Source organism: Spea bombifrons, chromosome 1, assembly GCF_027358695.1.
Source record: "Spea bombifrons isolate aSpeBom1 chromosome 1, aSpeBom1.2.pri, whole genome shotgun sequence".
Lineage (NCBI taxonomy): Eukaryota > Metazoa > Chordata > Amphibia > Anura > Pelobatidae > Spea > Spea bombifrons.
Genome location: NC_071087.1, coordinates 114,569,554 through 114,595,677, shown reverse-complemented (window position 1 = coordinate 114,595,677; position 26,124 = coordinate 114,569,554). Strand labels below are relative to the sequence as shown.

The 26,124-nt window shown below is 36.8% G+C and overlaps 1 protein-coding gene across 1 annotated transcript in view; it reads right to left on the bottom strand.

Moving 5' to 3' along the window:
- Nucleotides 1-26,124, bottom strand: part of SEZ6L (seizure related 6 homolog like) — a 141,010-nt gene that overhangs the window by 33,122 nt on the left and 81,764 nt on the right. Inside the window, exons 2-3 of the mRNA XM_053469338.1 lie at nt 21,656-22,351; nt 20,880-21,013 (exon numbers count right to left, since the gene is read on the bottom strand). Of these exons, the coding sequence (XP_053325313.1) occupies nt 20,880-21,013; nt 21,656-22,351 (830 nt within the window). The remainder of the gene's footprint in view (nt 1-20,879; nt 21,014-21,655; nt 22,352-26,124) is intronic.

The window sequence follows — 26,124 nt, the reverse complement described above, 5'->3', positions numbered from 1 at the left end:
AATGGAAATCTTCCATACAAAATGGTATCAAATATAACCTTTTGCTTTTCATAGGGTAGCATGAACATTTAAAGTCCAAGACAGGGGGTGACAGTGACCGAGTTCGGAAAAGAAATTCAAACACAAATTCTGAGCTTTCAGCTTCATTTTCATTTGGTTCCATTTGTTTTCATTTGTTTCATTGGGAAACTTCCAAAGTAAAAATGCATCTGGATCCAAATGCACAAGGTGGTCTCCCTTCTGACAGCTGGGTCCAGGATTTGTGGGCCTTAGCTGGCGTATTGTAATGGCACTCTACGGCTGTAGAAGGGAACCCCTCAGAGAAACCCCCTGCTGTACAGGGGAGCCCCCTGATTGCTGTGCTGAGGAACTCTAACAGGTGATTTCACCCGTGACATCACAGGGGTTACCCAGTACTAATAGAGACTCCAAAGTAGATCTTTATACATTACATCTGAGCAGTGCAAAAAACCTTACAAAAGTTAAAAACATGAAAAATTTAAACATGTTTAAAAAGTAAAGAAATATGCTGTATTTTTTTAAAAAAGTACAAATATTCCTAGTAAAATACCCTGACATGTTTTTTCATTGACATACGGGTTTATGGGGTGGTTTGAAAAAAATGGCTTTTTAAAAAAATGATTGTAAAATTGTAATATTTGTCCTATAACAGCCAATGGATAAAAAACCTGGGCATAGTATGGGCTCTAATTCAGGGCAAGTTAATGAATATATGTGGGCTATTTTTTCCTTAATGGTTCTAGCTAAAACTGTGAAAAAATGTTGAACATAGTAAAAAAAAAACTGTTGTTGGCATGTAGTGTAAAAATCTTTAATGGGTTACATGTACTTCCAGCTCCTTCCACAATTCCTTAACCCTGCTAAGTTTCCAAGGAAGTTCATTTACATCAACTCAATTCTATTTGCTCAAGGCAACTTAGGGAGCAAATCACTAGTATTTATTTATTCCAGATTTTTTTAAACAATGACAAAGATGATGTAAAAACACAACTTGGTTGGCAATAGCAACATATATACCTAATTTATGATGATAACCGAGAAATATACACTTTAGTATTCACATAGTCTAGCCAATGTCAAAAAATCTCAGTGGTTAAATTCGTCATGAACACCGATATTCTGGCAAACGTATTTGCTGTCTCTGGTTCCCTTTAAAAACAGGATTTACACCGACCAGCCATAACATTATGACCACTGACAGGTGAAGTGAAGAACGCTGATAATCTTGTTATCATGGCACCTGTCAGTTGGTGGGATACATCAGGCAGCAAGCAAACATTTTGTCCTGAAAGTTGATGTGTTAGAAGCGGGAAAAATGGGCAAGCGTAAGGATCTGAGTGACTTTGACAAGGGCCAAATTGTGATGGCGAGACCACTGGGTCAGAGCATCTGAAGCTCTTGTGGGGTACAGTGGTTAGTACCTATCAAAAATGGTCCAGTGAAGGAAAAGCGGTGAACTGGCAAGAGGGTCATGGGCGGCCAATGCTCATTGATGTATGTGGGAGGCGAACGCTGGCCCGTGTGGTCAAATCCAACAGACGAGCAACTGTAGCTCAAATTGCTGAAAAAGTTAATGCTGGTTCTGATAGAAAGGTGTCAGGACACACAATGCATCACCATTTGGTGCGTATGGGGCTCCGTAGCCGAGACCAATCAAGATAGTAATCCTGTCCACTGCTGAAAGTATGTCTGCGTCGCTTAACTGTTGAACAAATGGCACCAGGATGCCTTGGTCTTGGTGCCAGATGCCACAGCACACCTTCAGAGGTCTAGTGGAGTCAGGGCTGTTTTGGCGGCAAAAGGGGGACCTACACAATATTAGGAAGGGGGTCATAATGTTATGGCTGATCAGTGTATGTCAGCTGAACTTCTAAAAATGATTTTATGAGGGACTAAAACTCAATATTTTAACTATTTAGCTGATTGAAAGAAAAAATAAAATCACGGTGCTCAGTAATCACCCCCTTCAGTCAGTTGCTTCATTAATAGAAATCTATTCATGCACATCAGAAAGACTGGAGGCGTGTGACATTGTACTCTTTTAAAGCTAATGATGCCTAACTTAAATTTTAGGTATAATTTCCCTTCACAGATCAATTTTCTATGCACAGGTAAGCATGAGTTCATACATTTAATTATGATCTCTTATGAAACAGTTTGTCATCTCCTTCTACTGAAAGATATTGTATACCTACATCACAATAGAGAAAGTCTATTGTGTGAAGCATTTAGTTCATGAAATTTGCTCTAACGAGGACATCTATGTTACATCTTTCTAAATGTCAAGGCTGCTTATTTCATTTTTTAAAACTATGCACATTCCACTTATAACACTCATCAATTTTCCAATCATGCCGGGTTCCTTTTTTGAACATACATTATGTTTTAAAAAAAAGTTATTCCTTGTAATTTAAAAAAAGATGCACTCGGTATCTCATGGGTTTATTTGTCAAGGTAACACTGAAGTAATTCTAGCACAAAGAGCTACATTTTGAACAATCAGATGTAATATTCCATCACCTGCGAACGAATGTTCTGTTGAGCCTTCCAAAATTATAATGTGTAAATTCTCCAGCTTTGACCCGATAAATGTGGTCTAATTACTTGACATGAACTTTTGTTTTAATGGATGATACAATAGCTTTTAACATATTTAGGGTGAGAGAGGTGACTGATTGTCAATACTCAACACCTACCAATCAACAAGAACACAAGAACTTTCTGCGCAGCATTTTAAAGTAATTAATATAATCTAATAATTAATATTATAATTAGCTTGGTATCATTTGTCGAAGTGGCGCATTTTCTAAATGTATTTGAAGATAATCTGGAGAATATTTGTTTCCAGCTTTCCCTCTTCTCTACCACAGGTAAGATTCTCGTTTTTGAGATTCTGCTGAAGACAAGTGACGCGTTGATTAGAATTCTTGATTAGATTAATATAGCTTGGAGGAAAGAAGAGAGGTGGGAGCTATGATGGAAACATTTAAATACTTAAAGAGATTTAGCAGAGTACAGGAGGGAAGTTTATTTCAAAGGACAAGAAAAGTTAGAACAATAGCGCATAATCTAAACCTAGAGGGTCAGAGGTTTAGCGATAATGTAAGGAAGTTTAACTTTACACAGAGGGCGGTAGATAAAGGTAACTGCAGTCGAATTCTGTTTTTCTATATGTCAGCCACTTCTGTCAGTTACAGAGGTGAGATTCAAAGCTGTTAGGTAATACAAGGAATTGTGTAAATCAATTAGAGTTGTCATGATGAGCTAGGGCAAATCTGAGGTGTAATACTGCATTCTAATGTTCTAACACCTGCCTTCATTTATCTTGGTGCGTAATAACTTAATTAGTTTGGCAATTAGTGGTGTTAAAAAAAACGATACTCACATGGGATGCTTTAACTCAGATTCAAATGCCTGCAAAATCAGCTCTGTTCTGCATTTAGCAAAATTGATTTTTTATGTTTTCCTTCACATAAACGTGTTATAGTAATACATTGCATTAATACGCATTAAAGGTACAACAAGCTGAAATAAAACGTGGTTTAGTTTACTGATTCCATAAATATACTTAATATATATCTATGTAAAATGGAATGTTTGCAGCTTCGTTACATCTAACATAAATTTCATAGCATTTGGAATTATACTTTTGGGGAACAAATTCCAATGCCAACAACAAAATGCATCGTATAATCCTTAACTTGGATTATGTGATGTGTACCTATTGATAAGGCTATCACGGGGCTTATTCACTAAACTGTAAATTGAAGGTCTTTAAAGGTGGCACAAAACACTAAATCTCATAAAAAGATTATTTCTCATGACCCACACAGTCTTTATCATGGAACAATCTTATTATGCCCCTTAATAATGTAATATTTAAGTTTAGTGTGTTCAACAAGAGGGATGCAGGAGAGTGGAACGTTTCGTCTTTTTTTAATAGTATTATTATTATGTACAATTGATATATACATTACAAGGGTCTAACCCCAGTGAGCTTCTAATGCAAATAAGGCTGAGCAAGACCTCATAATGTATAATTATTGTGTAAAGAATTATTGGAATGCATCTCACTGACTACAGCTGTCTGTGTTACTCTGTGTTTGACCCTCTGCTAGCAGCGCTCTGTGTGGATCCCTGTTTGGCACCTGATCTGGCCTTCTGTCTGTGATCTTCTGGTACTGACACGGCTTGCTCGCCCACATCTCCTTGCCTGAGTGTTCTCCCAGTGGGCTACCCTGCCGTGTGCTCTGCCAGTGGGCAATTCTACCGTAAGTCCACTGCCCTGCCAGTGGTCTTCCAGTCGTTTTCCCTGCCAGAGGGCGACCAGCTGTGCCCTGTCTAGTGTTCTGCCAGAGGGATTCCAGCTGTGCAAGAGCTTTCCAGTCGTGTATCCACCATGTCCGAGGATCTTCCAAGCTGCGCCCCCTGTTGAGAGTTGTCCCCCGCCAGTTCGGCTTCAGCGTCCTATCAGTGGGCTTGTTGCGTGCCGGGCCAGTGGGTTATGGTGCAGTGTGCATCTGCCTTTGTCTCTGTGGCCTATTCAGTTGTGTTGACCTGTTCAGTTTTGTACTTACCTGTCTTGCCAGCTTACTCCAATACAGACTTATCATATATCAACAGGACTTGCCTCTTTATCTCCCTAATGTCCAGGAGGCAGGTTGAGCAGGTTCATGTAACATTGCATTGAGTGACCCCACAGGAGAGTTAAATTAAATACCAGGCTTTGCTGGGTAAGTGATGTATGTGTGTCTGTCTGGGTATGTTAGTGCATGTCTGTGTATTTGGGTATGTTAGTGAGTGAGTATGTATCTTTGTCTGGGTATGTTAGTGTGAATGCCTGGGTACGTTAGTAGTTGTGTGTGTCTGCGTATGTTAGTGTGTATGTGTGTCTGGTTATGTTAGCATGTACATGTGCCTTAGTGTGTGTGTGTCTGGCTATGTTAGCTTGTGTACCTGTGTCTTTGGGTATGTTAGTGTTAGTGTGTGTGTCTGGTTGTGTTTGAGAGTCTGGATATGTGTGTTAGTGCGAGTGTCTGGATGTAAGTGTGTGATGTAAATAACAATAATTTATACGCACATCCATACACGTACATATATAAATATAAAATGCTACTCTATTTACTATGTAGTGTAATAGTTAACTTATTATTAACGCAGGGGTAAATTGCTGTGTTCCATTTCATTGTTCTGCACTGTACATTTGCAAAACACGAACATGTAAAGTATGATTTTGAAGCAATCACCTCTTAAGCTCTATCCCTATAATTTATGTTGTAAGATTACCATCTGTTATGCTACAGAAAACAACAGACACACAATTCCACTTAGCACCCTGCTGCAACATGTGAATATAGAGTTTCTGTAACAATAAATGTTTATTCTATTCTTCATTAACTCTATCTTACTTTTATCTAGAAGAGAACAAATTAAACCTGTTTCCGTTTGAATTCCGACTGTGCTTTCAAGTCTGTGAATACTCCCAGTAACTAGAGTCATTTTCCAATCAAGAGTCCCAGGCAAATGCTACTCGCCTAAACTAATTGTGATCCATCTGCATTTATTATTCAACATTATCACACAATAAGGAACACTAAAGAACTGTATAAAATATTCACAGCAGGCATGGTTTGTTAGACTTTAGACATAACAATGTTTATAAAGGGAGCACAAATATTTTAGCCAAGCTACCATATATATATGCAAAAGAAGGCGACTGCCTATGGCGCTGAGCCGGTAGGATAGTGAGGTTCTCTTCTAAGTCCTATGCAACTCTTATTCTAAATTTTTAACAATTAAGCAACTTTAAGCCTTAAAATTGTGTTAAAATGTCTCTAAGCATATGCTGGGTATTAGTTTTACCTTTTTTGCAGTGTGTTAACTTAGTGTAAACCTTTTTGAAGAAAAATATAGACAGTTTTTAAATGTCTACAAATTCTTATTAAATTATATAATTTTAAGAAACATCAATTCTTTATACTTCCCACCATTTACATGAAGTTTTTCCTTTTGATGTGGCCTTATAGTGGGCACAGTAGATTTTATAACTGCAAACCTATAGTTCAATTACAAATCATGCTTTGTGACCGCCGCTAAAGGGACACTGTTCCCGGTAATCTTCAAGCCAGCACTCGAGCTAACTGGCAGTAAGTATATCACCTCCAAGGAGATGTGGTTATTGGTGTTAACACCAATTAACATTTAGATGGCTTACTAAAGTAAGCCCAAGGTGACCAGATCCGCCTTGTAAATATGTGCACTTAAAACAAAATTCCAAAATACACTGGGAAGCATAGCAACTAAATGCATAAAATTCCATATTCCAATTAGATATTAAAATATTCATTTAAAAATGAAAATGAGACTCTACCCCATGAAATACAATGTGTAAGTACAGTCATCCATCAAACAATAAACCCAAAAAGGCAAAGTTGCTGTTCCACCTACTCTGCTCAATTTAGTGCATTTATAACTAGATATGATACTAGAATCTTTGTTCCTAGTGCTGCTAAATCATCTGAACCTTTCCCAGATCACATAAAATGTTTGCTGTATTATAAAAGTGTCTATGTTTTTTCCATGTGATTACATTTTCTGATGAATTAATGAAATGACCTGCAAGGACTTATTTACTTAACGTATTAAGGAGTACAATGGAAAAATTAGAAAAGTTAAAAATTGGGACCAGTCTCAGCCTAAATTTATAGGTCTAATTTCTAAGTTGGGTACACACCAATGAAAGGAGAAGTCAATAGAGACTTGACTGGTTCAATAAGCTTGTAGGCAGTGACATTGGTGACCAAGCTCAACTAGATACATTTGAGTTGCTCTTAGCTTTATCTACCTTTGGTTGGTGGAAAACAAACTGAGGTTTGGTGAATGGACCATCCCAAATATCCTTTAATAAAATGCTATTTGCTAACAGTTCTCTATGCATCAACCACCAGAATATGCTCCTGATAAAGACTTGTTGGCAGATGTTTCAGCAACTATACTCAGTTTAATGTGGGGGTCACTGTAGGAAATGCAGAGATTAATTCCCTGGAGCATTATTTGCCCTTCTTCTAACGAGACACTATTCAAACATATCCTAATTAGGCATTTCACAGCATGTTACTGCTTTGCAAAGCAAAACTAGTTTTGCATTTTTGTTGTTACTGAGAAAGTAGAACAAGAACATGACTTTCCATAATATGAAACACAAAATTAAATAGGCAACATCAGAATTGTTTAAATGACACCTTCAGTGTCAGTAGTTTATGTTATCACATTAATTCGCCGCATTCTTCTGCTACTAGCAGTAGGATTTAACTCAATCAGGTTATTTCCTTCACCATCACTGCTCCATGGACTCTGTGACAGACTGTGATTGATTATGTATGACTGAATTTGATATGATTGTGCAACTTTCCAGAAGTAATTACTACAAGTACTGTTTTTTTTTACACTACTAATTTTTGCACAGCATATTTCCGTTATAAGAAACCATACAGTAAGATGAGAGAATGGCTGTATTGGTTACTAGGGGGAAGGAAATATGGAATTATTGGTACTGCAAAGCTGATTCTAGAAAACCAGGAATAGCGGGTGCCTAGAATTCTTCTGCATGTGCGCAATCAGGTCACATTCAATCAATAAGCCACATGGAAGAGAAGAAGACTTAGGAAACAGCAGTGGAGGTAGGTCGTACTGAGTTTTGCATATGGCCTTGGTGGTTACTAGTCGCGCTAGACCACCAGGAGTCCATGTAGCTGAAAGATAACAAGTGTGAGCTATTGTAGCTTTGTGTCTTCTTATTGCCTCATGAAGGGTATACAAAACTGATGCGCCCCTGAGACTAAGGAGACTTGTTGTTGATGTAGCTAGAGCTCATTAATTCAGACTAGCGCTTGATGTATAGTAACATAATGAAACAAAAGGTTTCAACGAATAGTTTAGGCATTTCAGTCCACCTTGCAGGACCTTTACAATTCTGTTTTTGTTTAATGTTCAAGCAAGATCCCAACATAATAATGCTTCATTCTCCTTATCTCTTGACAGATGTGAGAGATTATATGTATTAATCATCATCACCTGGGACATCCACAGGCAGTCACAAAGGAGATTTATGCATCCAAACCCTCAGTGCTTTCTGACGTTTCTCCCAGATTCCTCTTAGTGAATGGTAAGAGGTGGGAGACAGATAGTGATCAATGGTTTGGCAGAAAATATACCATTATGCTACAAACAAAGAGATGTGCAAGCAGAATGCTTGGGACAGAATGCTGTAAAAAAAAAAAAACAGAATGCTCTAAAAAAAAAAACAGAATGCTGTAAAAAAAACAACATGATTTACAGCTATTGAAATGATAAATAAATACAAGAACATTGAATAATGTATTTTTAACCTGTTCTAAACAGCCTAATCGGATCCACAGATAAAATGAGGTTTAATTAGACAAATGTTCAATAGTTAGAATAGTTAGAAACATTAAAGATGCAATTCAATGAGCAGCTTTGTTGTCATTGACATTTCTAATACAAAATGCAACTAGATAACAATAGGTACACAAAGTGCGGAAAGAACAATAAATCCGAGAGTACAGAAAACAGAACAGTAGATGAAATCGTGTTGTACATGGCAAACAAGCCTCTTTACACCTTTTAATGTAGTGAACATAACAGACAAACATGGGTGGCTATGAATAAAGGTTTCTAGGTTAAAACCCATAAGCTTGGCAGAACAAGAGTCGGTATTGAATACCGCAAATAGAAACCACAGAGCTCATAGCCAAAGCACCGATCATTAACCTGAGCTCAGATCATGACCTGGAAACTGGCACTTGGAATTCTGGTATATAAATTTTAAAATCACCATAAGCACATCAGCAAGAACATTTCACTGACTGGCATTGTTATTAAGAACACTTTTTCTAGTAATCACTTTTCTCCTATCAAATTTGCAATGAAAACAAGTAAATTGTGACAAGCAGTTATGAAGTGGGGAATTTTTCACTGCTGCATATAATTTATAAGATAAGAAACTTAAACGGTATTCAACATACTTCTATATTTCATTACAAATAATTCCTAGTCTAGTTTCATAGTAATTATAGAAATCAATCCATTTACAGGTGCACTTATTTGATACAAGCAGAGACAAATCTATAAAAACTGTAAGGGGGGTGCTGCTAATCTCTGAAATAAGTGCCTTTTCTTGGATTACAAAAAAATAAAATATGTTAATAAATGTTTTACATTCTATTTTACTGAGTTGATGTACAGTATATCAAACACTGTTTGTGGACACAAAGTCATCCTATGGTCCATCGGTAAAGGGAGTTATACAATATGTAACGGAAACTGTTCCATGGACCATGCAAGTTCCTGCTTAAAATCTTCAAGCTTTCTTGTGTGTTACGTCAGACATAGTGATTTTCTTTTCCATTTTGAGATTATATTGCAATGCTAGGTCATAATGAATTATTATTATGACCACGTGTGTCCTTTTTATCTTTATTACACATTACATCTTTCAAAGCAAATTAAAAAAAATTATTAAGATTAGTTTAAATGAGGTCTAATTGTTAGGGTTGTCTAAGGTATAGCTAGCAATAGAAATGTCGATCAGACCATTTCTGAAATCTTACGGCAAAATCACTTTTATACATAATGTCATTGTGTATTATACAGAACTGGCCCAATTACTCGTTGCTCCTTTAAAGAAATCTGCTTCTAACTACTTCTCACAAAGAAGGAATATTCTTGAATTACTAGGAAATATCTGTATCGATTGGACAACAAGACAATCATTTTTTGAGCAGCAGATAAACTGCAGCAGTATGTTACACCACTACTTTTATGTTCTCCTTTGCTTTAACCTATTCCTTCTGTTATTTCATTTTACCTTTGCTCACATTTTTAACTTAACTTCTTTAAACTTCCCTGTTGATGCCTACGCATGCATGTACCTTAGAATCTACCACCATCTAATACTGTAGGCCTAGTAGACCAAGAGTTACCCATAATGTTGTAATAGACTAGATCAAAGCCATCATTTGTAGCAGTGGGAAAAAAATGTCAGATCTTAGACATACTTAACAATATTTGACACAGACAACCCATTCTCTGTTTCTAACAGCAATATATTTTTGATGTTCAATTACAGCAAATTTGTCACTTACGTTCATAAAGTGTGTTCCTGTCACACTGAACTGTTTATAAAGAAATGACTAACTGGCCGGACAACATTGTGCTTTCTACTGTATTATTGACAAAATACCTGGGGATCTTTCAGATGGTATTTCATTATGAAAAGTAAACTTTACATCTACATTACAAAATATATGCAATAGAAAGTTTTCTTAAAAATATATGCAACAATCATGTTTTCCAGATTAGACTTAAATTAGCCTTTAATATTTGGGAGGTCACAACTCTAATGTCACAATTTTAATAACTAGGAAATTATTTTATTCTTCAATGAGGATAATTGCACAGGGGTTAGAAGTCCTTATGCTTACTTCACATATGGATTTGTGTCCCTGCTGCAGAGTGCTTCATATTAAGAATTCACCCGAGGATTCCAGATTCCCATGGAAGCAATCTGGGCTACCTTGTTGATGCTCCTCCTACAAAGGGCGTTTTGAAGCATCTCCTAAGGACTGCATGTTATTGTTAAACCCAGCCATTACATAATTTTCCCAATTGTATACATATACCGTATTTGCTCAATTATAAGACAAGGTTTTTTCAGAAAATACATGAAACATAATAGTCTTATAATCAAGGTCGTCTTCTAATCAGACCTCAAATAGAGGTCTGACTATGAGGCTAAGATCCAGATCCTCCTGTCTGGTAACCTCAGCTGCTGCCGGCACTTCCACCAGGGCTTCTATCACCGGGCGCTGGCAAAAGCGCAGGCAGCAACGGAGGTTGTCTACGCGCATCGCACATACCTTCCCCGGCTGCCAGAGAGGAGAATATCCCGCAGCACTGCGGGGAATTCTCTTCTCTGGCAGCCGGCAAAGTTTTTGTTCGATGGACGCAGACAACCCCCGCTACTGCTGGCACTTCCGCCGGGGCTGCTACTACGGAGCACCGGCGTCACATGACCTTCTGGTGCTCAGTCATAGACGCGCCGGCCTCCACCAGACACCAGGAAGTCAGAAGCACTGGTAACTATGGGGGAGGAGTGTTATATGGAGGGCATAAGGCTTTTCTGGAGGCAGAGTGTCCCATGGTATGCCTTTTAACCCCCTTTATGCCACTCTGCCTTCAGAAATGCTTATATAAGGCATATCATGGGGCAGAGTGGCATATAGGAGGGTATAAGGCATTTCTGGTAGGAAATGAAAACAAAAAAAATATTTTTCTCAATCATAGCTTTTATTAAATATGAAAAAATAATTTACATGGATTAAAACTTTTTTCCTATAGGGTCGTCTTATATTCAGGTTTTTTTTTCTAAAGTAATATTCAGCTTTTGGAGGGTTGTCTTATAATCAAGCAAATACAGTAATTGTAGTTTCACAGAAATGATATCCCTCAAGCAAAATAAAATAGACTCTAAATACCCTATCCTAAATCCAAAATTATACATAGTCTACAACGCACTTCTAGGAAGAGCAATACCGAAAAAGAATAGCATGTTTCTTTTTGACCCATGCCCACTGTTACATTGGCTCCCATGCTGGCACATACCAGTTGCATTATACAAAGCTGTGAGTATACCACGGGAATTTACAGAAGCCAAATGATTAGAAAACGTTGTTTCAACTGGACTTTCATACATTCATATGCGTTTAGTAATTATACACAATGTGCCGAGATATTAAATTATTATGATTATTTACAGAATTAACTTCAGACTAGGTGAACATAGAACATCAGGATTTACTACTGTGTCTAGTTTTTACCTCTAACATGTAAAAGTAAAATATATAAATGTAAAAAAAAAATGAATATCAAATTCAACCGCTTCTTATCTGGATAGATAAATAATTGGATGTATTGTTACAGTTTGTACAAGCTGTAATTGTTATTAAAATATGCATTTAGCAGACAAGAATAACATATGCACATGAAAAGGTAAATTATATAAATTAGCATCTACCAAGCTTATCTTTTTTTCCTCTCGCACTGCATATGTACTCAATAATAATTATTTTTAAAATTCAGTTTGCATAAGGAAAGGCGAAAGAAGCAGCCATCATCACAGATTGCATATATCTACACAAACACAAAGCGACAGCTTGATCTGTTATTGGTTACAATCAGATTAAGGGGTCAACATTTCATTGCTTTGGGCTGTGTAGGAGAAGGAGATATCACAAGGATGTCATGGATAGATATGTTCAATGAACTGATGAAATTCTTCTCATTAATTAGTTCCTCCAGGCAAGAGTATTTTCCTTTCCCTTACCCCTTCTACAATCTATGTGCTCTCTATTTCATTTGTCACTCTGTTTATTATGGGGTGGGTAATGCAAAGGAAGGAGGACACAAGGTTGACATTCACTTCAAATCTCCCAGCTTCCAAAAATAGTAACCATATTGAAATCTGAAGTGTTCTGAATACAATGAATGGCGCAGCACCTGTCTGGATTAAAGGGACAATAATGCAGCATAGTAAATCTTTGGAGTGCACGCCAATATTAAATATAATGCCCTAACATCTCACGATGCGCATTTCACCAGCTTTTCCCAACGAAGCCAGCATGAGGCTGGTGAAATGTGTGTCGGGACATGTTCCTGACTAGATCTTTTACTTAATTTAACTCCATTCACTAATAACTATTCCAACTGACAGCGTAGAAGGGAACATTTGGGCTAGAATGCAGCATTGACCTAACTTAGAAATGAGTTTATGCATGCAAGATCAATGTTAACTGGCGTATATGCATAGTATATGAATGAGTCGGTGAATAATGTCCTTAGTATTAGATCTAGACAACAGCTGGTACATGGTATGCAAGTCTACAGCTAAAGTATATTCTATATGGTAGTTTATGCATAAGCGGACTAAATGAATTGTTGCGGTTGCTTTATATTTACAGATTGCAACAGTTGTTAAGTTTTGTGCAGTCTGCTGATACCAATAAATTAAATACTACAACCAAATACTATATTATTTATTATGGCTTTTGCTTGAGTGCATTAATTAATTGTTAAATTGCTGTGAGTCATGTCACAAGGCTACTCTGCTTTTAAGCTGGTTTGAATTATATTTTCTAGCCTTGACATCACATCTGCTAAGACTGCATTGGAATCATGCTGTCAGGCCAAGTAGGCAGTTCTAATATGGTTCAAAAACTCTTGTTTTTACCCTTGTAAAAGTATCTAAATATCTTAGATAGGGCGTCGACTCAACAGCTTCCACATACAGAAGAATAACAGAGGTACTTGTAATATGTAAATGAAAAGCATACTAAAACAGGATTAATTGTTACACATTGGTGTAACAATTAGGATTGGGGATAATCTGAAATGCTAAAATTATCATAGATCTGCTGCATTTATCTGACGGTGCCTGCCCATCTTTACCCTTGGAAGTACTAGAAGTGCTTGCAGGTTGTGGTAGCACCAGAGGCTGTTGTGGTGGCACTGGTTTTATTCTGTGCTTCACCATAGAATAGTTTACAAGACATCTTTGCCTTGAATTCCACCAAGTCAGCAGCACGTGATCCCTCAATGTGTCCTTGGTTGTAGCTAAAATCTTGCCTTACTTTGGTAGGTAGGGTGGATCAGATTTAAGCACTACTAGATCGAGGATGTTCAGAACTACTGCTGTTGCTTCATGCGGCTCATGGTAGTCCACACACAAAAACTCCTTCTCACAGACATCTCCAAATGTTTTGTAATCACCAGTAAAAATGAAGAAACAAAAGGGTAACCCTACTCAGAATTTTAACACAGTCAATTGCCTGATTTTGTCCCCAATATTTATCAATATGATAAGATAAAGATAATAATATTTGCTGTGAGTGTTAGCTGGTAGTGAAAATTGAGCAACTGTCTTAATAAACTCTACTTAGGAACAGTATTTACATTTTAAACAACTAAAACAAAGACACCCATGCGCAAGCACTGTTTAATGCCTGATTTTGTCACCAATATTTATCAATGAATATAATAGTTTTGTGTTGTCCACAAATTAGAGGTTTGACTGGTAGCGTAAATTGACTACTTTTAATAAACTCTACTTAGGAACAATATTTATTTTGTAAACAACTAAAGGTATCATTCAAACTAAAGGTATCATTCACTTGTCTCCTGTAAACAACTAAAACACACTGTGTGCAAGTAGTTAAATGCCTAATTTTGTCACAGATATTTTTGTTTTGTGGCGACCAAAAACTAGAGTTTTCTAAAGATAAAAAAGCCCTAAAATAAATCGGAAAAAATGTCTGCTGTCATCCCCGTAGAACAATAATTAACTTATATACAGTACACTACCAATTCTCAAATCTACTACACACCAGTACATTTTCTTCACTAAACTATTGAATTAAATTGCAGTAATTAGCACCTCTGCTAAATTAACTGTCACGGTCACTGACTGCTTCACACATCCAACTCTCATCAGTCTGTAACTGAAATTGTGTCATTATACTAATATATGTACTGCTTGTACCTTCCCCTTGTAAATTCTGATTGGCCAGAGTGAAAAAAGTAAGGAAAAACACCAATCAAAGCCATAACCATGAATGAGACCATCCCCCATTTTTGTTTACTACACACAGTCATCTCCCACCTTACCTCATCAAAGAGCACAAAAATGCTTGTAATGGTACCAAAATGGCTTTTAATGGTACCAACATGGCTTGCAATTGCAACGGCTAAACGTGGCAAGGAATGCTAACATTTTGTTGCTTTTCTCATTCCTTTTTGGTTGTTTTGACAGGGACTCTCCAGAGATTCGTATCAAAACAGGTACATTTCTTTAAAAATAACATTCATACAAATCTGAACGTGCAAGTCTACTGGACAAAATAAAAGCAGATCCAGTTATGAATGTCTCATGTTTTCTGCTGCAATGGAAAGATCAAAATCATCGTACTTCTGGAAAGGCTGTTGTGACTGCTCTATTCAACTGCATCATAGATAATGTGATTTAAACCTTAGATAATAACAGCAACATCTTAGATAAAGAGTACAAAGTTATGAACACTAAGTACAAAAATAGAAATAAGTAAACCTTAAACCCTTAAGGACAATGGGCGGTCCTTAAACCCATTGAAAACAATGTATGTTGTCATTAAGGGGTTAAAATACTTAAAAACTTATTTTGTGTAGAACTATTGACTCATATAGTTAGAGCAACAGGTGATGATCCCTCCCACTCAGAGCTATGCTACATAGCTACATAATAACTAAAGCCAGAAGCGCCACCAGAAGTGGTTGGCAGAGAAGGTAGGAACATTTAGAGAGTGGGAGAGAACGAGAATAAGCATGAGAGAGAGACTGTCTGAGTGAATCTGAGCTCAAAAGCTTTGGGCTTTTTGCTTTGGATTTTCATCCAACACGTTGAGGGTTCTGGCCTCGTTTTCGTGGCTTTGTACAAATCGCCAAATTTACCAAAATTCGGTAAATTTGCAAAACGTGCAAGCCTAACAGATGGAATCTGTAGTGGTTTATAATAATTGGTTCATGCATGATCAGAAAGCATCATTGGAGAAAAATTACATAAGAAAATATTAAAAGAAAGCAAAATTGCCAAAAGCAATTTGTTGACTTTGTGCTTAAATGTCCTATCTCATTATATTCATATTGTGTGTGTTATACATAAAAAGAAACCCAATGAACTAAACTGACCAGATTCTTAACATGAATGTTTTTAATGTCTTATTTACATGATTCCAAAAAAGATTAGGCAAATGTGCAGAATGCATATACTGTGTATGGAATGAAAATGTACCCATAATAAAAGGAAGTGGAATCAGATTATTATTTTTTTGTTGTTGCTTAAGTTATTTTTGACACATTCAATATGACTTATTTTATTTTGAAAGGCAGTATTTGACAAAATTAATTGTGTAGAGGATATTATTATAAAGTCATGGACTACGGTAAATACATTTAATAATAAAAAGGTTGTTTTAAAATATGAGTTCTCTTTCGAATCCAGAGTGATTCAGGGACAATACCTAAGAAGATGAAAGTATGGCACAGGGGTTTCGGAGGACTACACCTTGATATTAATGTAAACAGTGAGACATCATTTAAGGTTGTTAGTGATTAACCCCTTAATGACAAAGCCCATACATGTACGGGCTCAAAATGCATTGTTTTCAATGGGTTTAGGGACCGCCCATTGTCCTTAAGGGGTTAATAACTCTACACTAAATCATCTCTTAGCTCTCCAAACCTTCAATATCATAACAAGGACGGGCAGGCTGGCTGGCCTAGGGGCAACTGGACTGGCCCATGCACAAAGGCAGGAACTGTGAATGTATGAATATACAGTAGAAGTGTGTATGTGTGTGTTAGTGTGAATGTGTATGTAGTGAGAATTCTCTGTTAAAATCCGGTACAATTTCAGTGTCAATATATTATTCCGGTAAACATAGAATCATAGAATTTGATTGCAGATAAGAACCTGTGGGCTCATCTAGTCTGGGGGCTGATTCGCTATAGACCGAGTTATGGTGAGTTTGTCTATGAAAACAGACATTTGCAAATATTATACGTTATTATACTGCCAGAGCACAAACATAAAATGCAACCTACGCATCACTTAGAATTGTCGGGTTATATTACAAACTGCAGTTAGTTAAATATGGATCTACTATTGTCATTCACTGAACAATAAGGTCTGGAACCCATCACTAGAGCCAAGCCACTTTCTTTGGGTTTGGCAAGCTCTGAGGACAAGAGTTTTCTTTGCTTGTAAATACTCCTGACATGAATATAAAATATATTGTACATATCTTTTCTACTTTTATTTTTAGGCTCTAAAAAAAAGGACTGAGACACAGGAGATGCAAACCCGATTAGAGAGATTAAGTTAATCTTTCTTTTTAATTTGGATCTTGTTAGCATTTCTTATTTGGAAGAATATTACCTGGATATATCCTGTGTTGCTTATGATTATCAGCTAATTGAATGGTTTTATAACATTATGACCTGATGTGTGCCTGTATTACCAAAAAAAAACAAAATAATTTACTGTTATTGCTTTTCGGTGCTAAATATAGGTTCCGTCTAGATCAAGAAATTGATTAGTTGATACATAATCTATATGGTTCATCTAACCATTAATACTTATTGACAACATTTATGAAAAATTCATATGAGAAGTATGATATAAAATAAATGTTTTTTCTATTAATAAGTCTCTCCCTTCAAGACATTTCTTTACAGAGTCTTGATTTGACAGCCGAAACGGTTAGCATATACTGTACAGTAGTAGATCACTCGCCCAGTCACAATTCCATTTTCCTTTTTTATCTAGTGGATAGATTCAGATATGTATGCAGAATAATTAAGATTGTGGAGATTTGGATTCATTTTATATCAGAAAAACAAAACCCTATCTATATCATGTCAGCGTCTATGAATTACAGCTCCCATCATGCTTAGCCAGAATTGTAATGTAATTTATAAGAAGCTTTTTTGAGCTAGAACACAGAACATCCAGGGTTGTATAAGGTTACTTTTCTGCAGCTAAAAGATGAAAATAGCGTACACAAAGTGAGTATGTGCATAAAATATGATACATATGAGGTCAAGGAAGAACCTCTCCAGTAAAACGCAGAGATGCAGCTTGTTGCAAAATATTTGGGAAATGTTATGTCACCATCTTAGGAGCCGATATCTGTGACGCTAACACAGGTAAGTTAATGACATATAGATGCTACGCTTCCATATATCTTCGGCGCTACAATAGGTAACAGTATTCTTATACATCTGTCTAGTTGCAGATAAACATTTTCATATATATATATATATATATATATATATCTATAAAAACCTATCCGAACTGTGCACGAGATAACAAATAGCATAGCTTATTAACATTAATAAAGTGCTAAGAGGCGGAATAAAAATTGAAAAAGCTTGACAAGTGCTCTCAGGTGGATTAAACCTGTCATTTTTCATCTCCAGCGTTTCTTGAAAATGGAAATTCCTATTTGGAAAATGAGTCATTGCTGTGCTTTATCTATAAGTCACATCGTCTCACCTCATTATTGCCATCTTTTGTTCAGTCTGCATGTGCTTGGAAATATACAATGTGCTCCAATGTCTTAATGTAATTTTCCCCCCAAAAAATATACCACCATTCAGATTACTATGGTGTGTTAGAAATATATATATTTATTGGGTCCTTAAAGATCCATATAGACATGGTTGGATGAGTTTGATGTGGAAGAATTTCAGAGCCCTGACCTCAACCCTATTGAACAACTTTGGGATAAACTGGAGTGGAGATCTTCTCGTCCAACATCAGCACCTGACCTACTGGATGAATCCCACAGAAACACTCCAACATCTTGTGGAAAGCCTCCCCAGAAGAGTGGAAGCTGTTATAGCTGGGAGGGGGCACCAACTACATATTAATGTCTATGCATTTAAAATACAATGTTATAAAAGTCCCTGTTGGTGTAATTGTCAGGTGTCCCAATACTTTTGTCCATATAGTGTTTATACACACATGTCCACAAACATGTTTTATATGTATGCATATATTATAAGGATATATTATAAGAATCAGAGAATCAAACAATTCAAGTTAAGATTCCCATGCGCCTTAGTTTTAGAGTTGTAGTTCAGCAACAGATGCATGATATATTTTTTGGAAACACTATAAAAAAACTGCTCCCAAGAGTATTCTCCTCTTGCATTTGATCTGTTTGCTGAAGTCTGGAGCTGTATAAACAATTCCCTTTAAATCACTGCTCCGACGATTTGAATCCAAAGACTTGTGACCCTTTAATACTGCAGGATCAAGATACTCAAAAATGTTATCATATTTCTTACCGTGAAACATTTTATAACTCAGTACACTACATAATTATATGTAAAGGCATTTACTCCTAAAATAAACATCATAAGTGTATTAGAAATGCACCTTACATGTATACCAGCTATCTTAACGTTGCATTAATCCCCTCCTCTACTGCTACGGTTTGGTCAATGTTACAGAAAACCTTTGTGTAGGCGAGTAAAAAGAACGAGTGTTTTCAGAACATAAAATTAAAGGGAAACTAGAGCCATGACGTGTCCTTTAATGCATATGATAGCCAAGATTCCCGTTTAGATTTACAAGGTGTCTCTGTTGAATCCCCCATTTGCATTTGCCCCTTTGCCTGCCACAGGCTACTTTCTGCGCAGGAGATGTGTTCAGTCTGCTCCAGCACTGGCTCAGAAAACCCTATTCGGACGAAGCCTAATGAGACCCCCCCATGCCCATGGGCCTAAAACTCTCCCTTTGATTTCCGTTGTAGAAAGTACATTCCTTTGCATGGATGGTTTAGGGGGCTCCCTGGGGCACCTGACTGTCATGCGCTAGGTTAGCCACCATAGATCTCATCTTCAAAATAAAAATCATATAAATAAAAACATAGAGTATAATAAGTATAATAAGTATAAAAATAGAGTTATTTATGTTAAAAGCTATTTTCCCTTTATCAATAGGGTTAACTTATCACCACTTTAATAATAGCCTCTTATAAAAGATGTACCCTACACAGTAGGTATTCATCTTCTTAAGTATCCTTTCCAAAACAAATATAAAAGGATGGATCGCTGTTCTAAGCAAGAAGAAAAAAGTAACAGCTGCAATGCATCACAAAGTTTATAATTTTACATCTGTTGATACTTTTGCTTAGGCCCTTCATTTAAGAAATGCTACATTAGTGTTTCCCGACTTTCCGTAATCAAGAAGATATTAGGAAATGTTTAGACAATCATAAGTTAAGAGAATCCACAGAAAATATTTTTACATGACTAGTTTTCCAAATTAGAAACTAGCGGTGGATTTCAAAATGAGCTATGTGATCAGCATACAAACGGGAGCCCAAATACAAAATGTTCTTAGTCTGAAAATCAGCTTATCCCTATATTATGATTTCCTTTTAATTGGGAAGAATATGGGAAATATATAGTGAGGGGTTGTACTAAAACCACTGGAGCCTTATATTTATTTATTTGCTATAGTTATATTTAAGTGAAGACTTAATAACTTACACTTTACCTAGGTAAAACATTTTTCGGGACCAGTTATGCTAGTTTAAGGCTGTACATCACATGACATGATATCAAATTCAACAAATATTTGTGGTTCAACGTACTTGAACATTGCGCATAAGCCTATGAAGGGGATAGTACAAAACAAATTGCAGGGTAGGCACACACCCAAGAATGGGGATAAATACCATAATTATACAGTAGAGACAATAATCTACTCATTTCTACAAGCATGACACCCCTTTTTGCATATTTGATACCTGTATGGTAGCAGGGATCAGAATTTTTGGCAATATGATTGTACATCCCGATAAAGCATTATTTGATTAACAGTTGTTGCCATGGTAGCGACCAAATATTCAACACTGCCTGCTCCATTCATCAAGGGCATCTTTGTTTTATTCTTTTTCTTACACTAAAGGAATTTGCTGATTAGTCACTGACCAACTGGGCAAAGCTCCATACTTCATTTAATATGTTGATCATCTCCTTCTAACAATTAATTGGTGAGGGTGAGGCTTGTTTATCATGAAAGAGTGAGCACTTTGTTACATTTTGTACTTCTTGGACCGCTATAAAAAACTTTCCCCCGGTTTATTCTGGGGATCCACCAGTTTATTCAGTCTTGTGCTATCTATATCTAGGTGTGTAAACATTAATAGGTCAATAAGCAGGAGCCTATCTCTTACCTGTAACTCCACGCCATATCCCATGTAAACTGTAATATTGTAGGTACATTCCAGAAAATTCCGCAGAGGAAGTGGAGGGTAATCTGTTGAGTCAATGTACCCTTCTGGTTCATAGAAGTTCACACTACATTGAACTGGATACAAACCCTCGTTAGTATTTAAAAAAAACCATACCAGATAACGTTATAAAATCAAACAATTTAAATAAATCACTGTTGCATTTCTATAACCAAAATATTTACCATTGCTTTCAGAAGAGACAAAATAAATTGTCATATATATAACAGATAACTTAAGAGTGTTATAGGAGGGGTGATTTTTATTTAATGTTTTGAGTACCGAGACATCACCTGTGTTCTCTGAGGATCATAAAAGTAAACAGGTTTTCTAAGATGAGACAGAACACATTGCCTAGTAATGTCTAAAGTTTGATTAATTAGTAAAATCTTATATACTGTATAGCAACATTGCCGGTTTCCATTAGTGGAAAGGGACATAAACTGGGATGGATCGAGGTAGGGTTTGGAGAAGGGAGAAGTGTATTTTAAACAGACAGACCCAGAAGACCCTAAGTAACTTTCAAACTAAGTAATTAGAAAGAAAATGTTACACTTGCAGGAACATACTGTGTAGAGACATGAAAAATATAAGATAAAGAATGCACACGTCCCTGAATTCTTAATATATTTATTACCAAGATGTTAAATACACAGTTACTCAAATTAAGATTCACGGTGTTATCATTGTTACCAGGATGACTTATCTGCTCAATGTACCTGGGTTCTGCTCTGTAGTAATCACCGTTGTTGTAATTATTGTAGAAGTCGTTGTCTCTTGGTTTTCTTCCCCTGCACTCAAATCATTGGCTAGAAATTGTTTCCTAATAGGCTCATCTGCCTGCAGAGAGGTGTTTATGTCTGGAGCTGGTAATTTTACGTCATCATGACTATGTGGGGCAGATGGTAGAGATGTGTATGGATTGAGCTGGAGGGGGTGTTGGGAGATTGCACCATTGTGTCTTCTTCTGTTTATCCACAATGGAAACTCTGGAATAGGTCCCCTTGTTTCTCTAGTTTCAGTAGATGGCTCCTTTAAGGCAGGGGCTTTTGCTGTTGATGGGGGGAAGCTAGAACTTGAATCCATAGGTTTTTCAGAGACTGTCATACTGAGAGGTCTCAAACGTTTCCTAGCTGTGTTCAGTTGTTTTAACGATGGAGGTTTTTTCCTGGTGGGTAGAGTTTGGTTTCCAGCAAAGTTAGGAGCTGTGCTTGGGCTTGCAGAGTCTTCTTTCTGGGAAACCAAGCCTTCATTTACAGAATCAGACTCAAGAAGTTCTTCTCTAGAATGGGCAACACTTTTAGATGCCGTCTCTTTAAGCTGTGAGTTTTCCTTTCCAATTCTATTATTGGCAAGTTCAGGTGGAACCAGTTCCAATGCACTTGTTGGGATGGGCATCTGCTTCCTATTGCCATCTACAAAACAAAAAATAGAAGACAATAATACAACACTGCAACTATGCTTTAACAATTTTTCGCAGAACATTTCTAAGTTTTCATCATTTACAAAATGATCATACCTATTTCATGAAAGCTAAGACTATGTCTAAGGTGTTTTCCTATTGTATTAATACTGTACTGTATACATGCAAAAACATATGATTGGTAACCCATGCACCATAGGAAGAGGGGCAAATAAGGCCCATTAATGCTTATACAGTATATTTATACTTTAAAATAACATTATTTGCTACATTCACAGGGTGGGCATGCCACATGTTTGCGTCTGGGGACACCTGTCTACTGTCCTTTTGTTTATACTCTTAATAATGCTTGTTTGTTATGAAGATGAAAATTAAAACATGTCATTTAGGTACAATTAATAACTGTGTTGGTGTAATAATATTATTATAATTAATATTATTTTAGTATTGCAGGCAATGTTAGCTTTTATTACAAGCAATACGATCGTAATTCAGAACATCATACAGATTTAACAACGATTTGGTGATGAAATGCTCTGTTCTACAATACATTACAGAACTAGACCACACAACGCTTTTTATTACATTTCTCTTTTATTCAGGGGCAGTGAAGGATAATAGAAGATGGTACCACTGCACTTTAGTTAATTGGTTTTATGATTCTGTATAATATCTCATCTTGTGAACACAGCTGTTGTTGTAGTTGTACTTATTATGTGTCAAATAGACAAATAGTAAACTTTGTTATCTCAAATGAAGATTTAAAAAAGTAGAAGCAAAAGTTTTATACTGCACTGTTTTCTCGGTTCTCTAAACTGGAGATGGTAGACTTTATAGCTTGATAATGTATATCTATTTACAAAACAAGTATTTGAAAATTCTGCCCCAATCAGTTGTACCAGTTCTATTTTCTACCTTAACATTGCTTCCCCACCATTCCTTTTCAACTCTTTCCCCAGTACCATTCCCTCATTTTTTCCCTTAATCTGTGTGTGAACTCTATCCCATTTTTGGTCACCCTTCCATCACTGGAAGGGTCTAATCCTTTGTGTCATATGCTGGCACTTTTCATTGCAATCAGACAAAATCAATGAGAGATATGTCCCTGGGGAGAGAGCACATACTCCAACTAACTCAGTCTTCGTAAAAGTTACAGTGATCCTATGATGCCTATAAAGCAGGTTTTGTGTATAGGTGCAGTAAAATAAGAGGATCATATGGAATGTACTCGATGCACCCGCTTAATACAGGCTCTGCAACTATGTACCTGTAGCAGTACTGCACTTCTGCATGCATGACGCTTAAACCAAGAGGCGCATATGTGCAGAGGTGGCGGAATGGTAACGATTAGGGTTTAATCAAAATAATTAATAAAGTATCGATGCCATTGCTTTCCTTGAAAGGTGCCCCAGTCCCGACATGGGACATCTACCCTAGTCGACCCTTTCACGGCTACAGCCCTCAATGCTGAGAGTTGGGATATGTTGTTATATCCCAGCAATCCACGTCTTATAGTTGTGGAGCTCCTTTTGCATACTATAGGGGGCTGTCACAGTCCTTCATAGTATAAATCAGAGATTTCCTTTGTAGCCAACCCATGAATCAGAGGCACATTGGGGGACCTGATGACTCAAGAAGGCAATCTGCCCCTAGTTAGGTGGCCGAGGGACTGCTTCACAGGCCAGAATACACAACTGTGTGCCATACATTGTATTTGTCTACCTATCAATACAAATGTGTATTTACATATATAACTTGCATGACAGGCTTTATAATGCCCTAGCAAGTAATTAACAACATCACACTGTGCAATTATCAAGAAGCACTCCCAGAGTTTACCAGTAAAGTTCCAACCAGAGTAATTACAAACCTAGCTATTTGTTATTACATCTTGGATAACTAACGTATTGTGAGGGGCATTTATTTACAAGTAACAAAAACATGGGATGTTTCAGTTTATACTCAAACAGTAGTAAAAAGCACAAATATAATTTGTATATAAAACAGTTTCAAAAGCTGTTAAGCAGAAGTACCAGCTATCACACATCGCATCAGCAAATTCACCCCATGCTGTGTAGTAATTCTCTTTTTATTGGGCAGATTACTTTTTGTTTTCCTAATAAGAAATACATTTGAAACATTTGGTTGAACCCACACTACACAGAGTAGAGGTACAATCAACATTTTCATATCAACGAAAATCCTGAATATACTCTATTTATCTTGACAATACTTTTTTGCATTGATATAGAATGATTTTGATGCATGTCATAGTTTGTCATGCACAGTAAGCCCTAGCCAACCATGTGTACATAAATTGGGGCACCTAAAGCTCTGATTGGGTAGCCTCAGTTTCATACACGCATATAATCATAGCTGGAACTTTCCACGGCTGCCCACTAGAGGGTCATTGGTAAGATAATGAGTGAGTCTTGTCTCAAATAGTCCCATGTAGATTTGAAAGGGGCAGGGAGTGTGATGTTGCCCTGTAATAAGCCGTGATTTACAGAGCCTACAGGTGAAATATGGATGCATATTGTAATGGGAAACATTTTGAAGCCAATTTAGTACTTCAAACACCAACTATGAGAGGCTGGTGTCCATATGATCATGTCTGGAGATGTAGAATAATTTTATTTCTGTAGGATAAGTAAAGATTCTCAGTATGAATTTCTCACTGCAAGTCAGTGTTGACCAGTTTTTACCAGAGCGACCAATTGAATGTTCCTTTTGACTGAACCCCTACATGAGTTATAACTAACCCATATGGTGTGGCAAATATATTTTGGTGTAGTACATCACTAGTCAATTTGGCCAGGCTCCACAAGCCTACACGTTACTGCCTACTATTGTCTCTCTCTCACCAATATCGGCTTGTATTTGTACCACTTAAAGCACAGTCAAAGCTGGATTTTTTCCCCAGGGATGATTGAAGCAAAACTGTTTTTGCCACACGTGCATAATTGGGTTTGTACCACCGACATGTTCTCCTTAACCGTGGACTGTTATCCTTTAAAATTGTGTATTGTAAAGCTTGTTCACCAAAGTCACGTGTGTTGGATTTATTGACACCTGTGAATCCTGGCACTCAGGGTTGCCATTTTGCCCATGGATCCATCTGCATGATGCTGAACTAATCTGATTCACTGTACTAATTGACAATGTCAAGGAGCCAAGCATAGCTTAATGTGTAGTGTCTGCATATTTTCAAAATGATTCCCTTGGTGAATTCAGTTTTACTGTCTGATAAATGGAGATTCATCCTTTATAGCTTTTCTCTCAAGAAGCCTATGTCTTTTGTTCCTTTTACTTCTATGTAATGCATTCTGGCATCAGCTTACAGTTGTATTTGCTTTATATAGATGTAATTGCATCCTTTAGCATTCCGTTCTGTTCGATGCTATAGTAGTAAAGGAAACACCATATATTTGATGGGCTATATATAGGAACATAAACTGCACCAGCAGCAAAACCTTAGCTCTGTTTTAAGGCTATGTTTGGGTTTCAAGAAATAAAACAAGCTCAGCATTTCTTGGAAGTCTCTGCAGTTCTCTACCTGTGTCATATAAAATATGCATTTAGGTCACCACTGCCTGCATCCTGTTCAGCTGCAAGCCCTGACTTGGGATACACAGGGAACTTACAAGATTCAAACGCTGAAATCAAGCGGCACCATAAAGGTTAACAAAGATTTACCTATATACGTATAAAGTGCAAATAGATTTGTGTTCTTGGATTTTATATGGAGGGTCATATACAGATGTA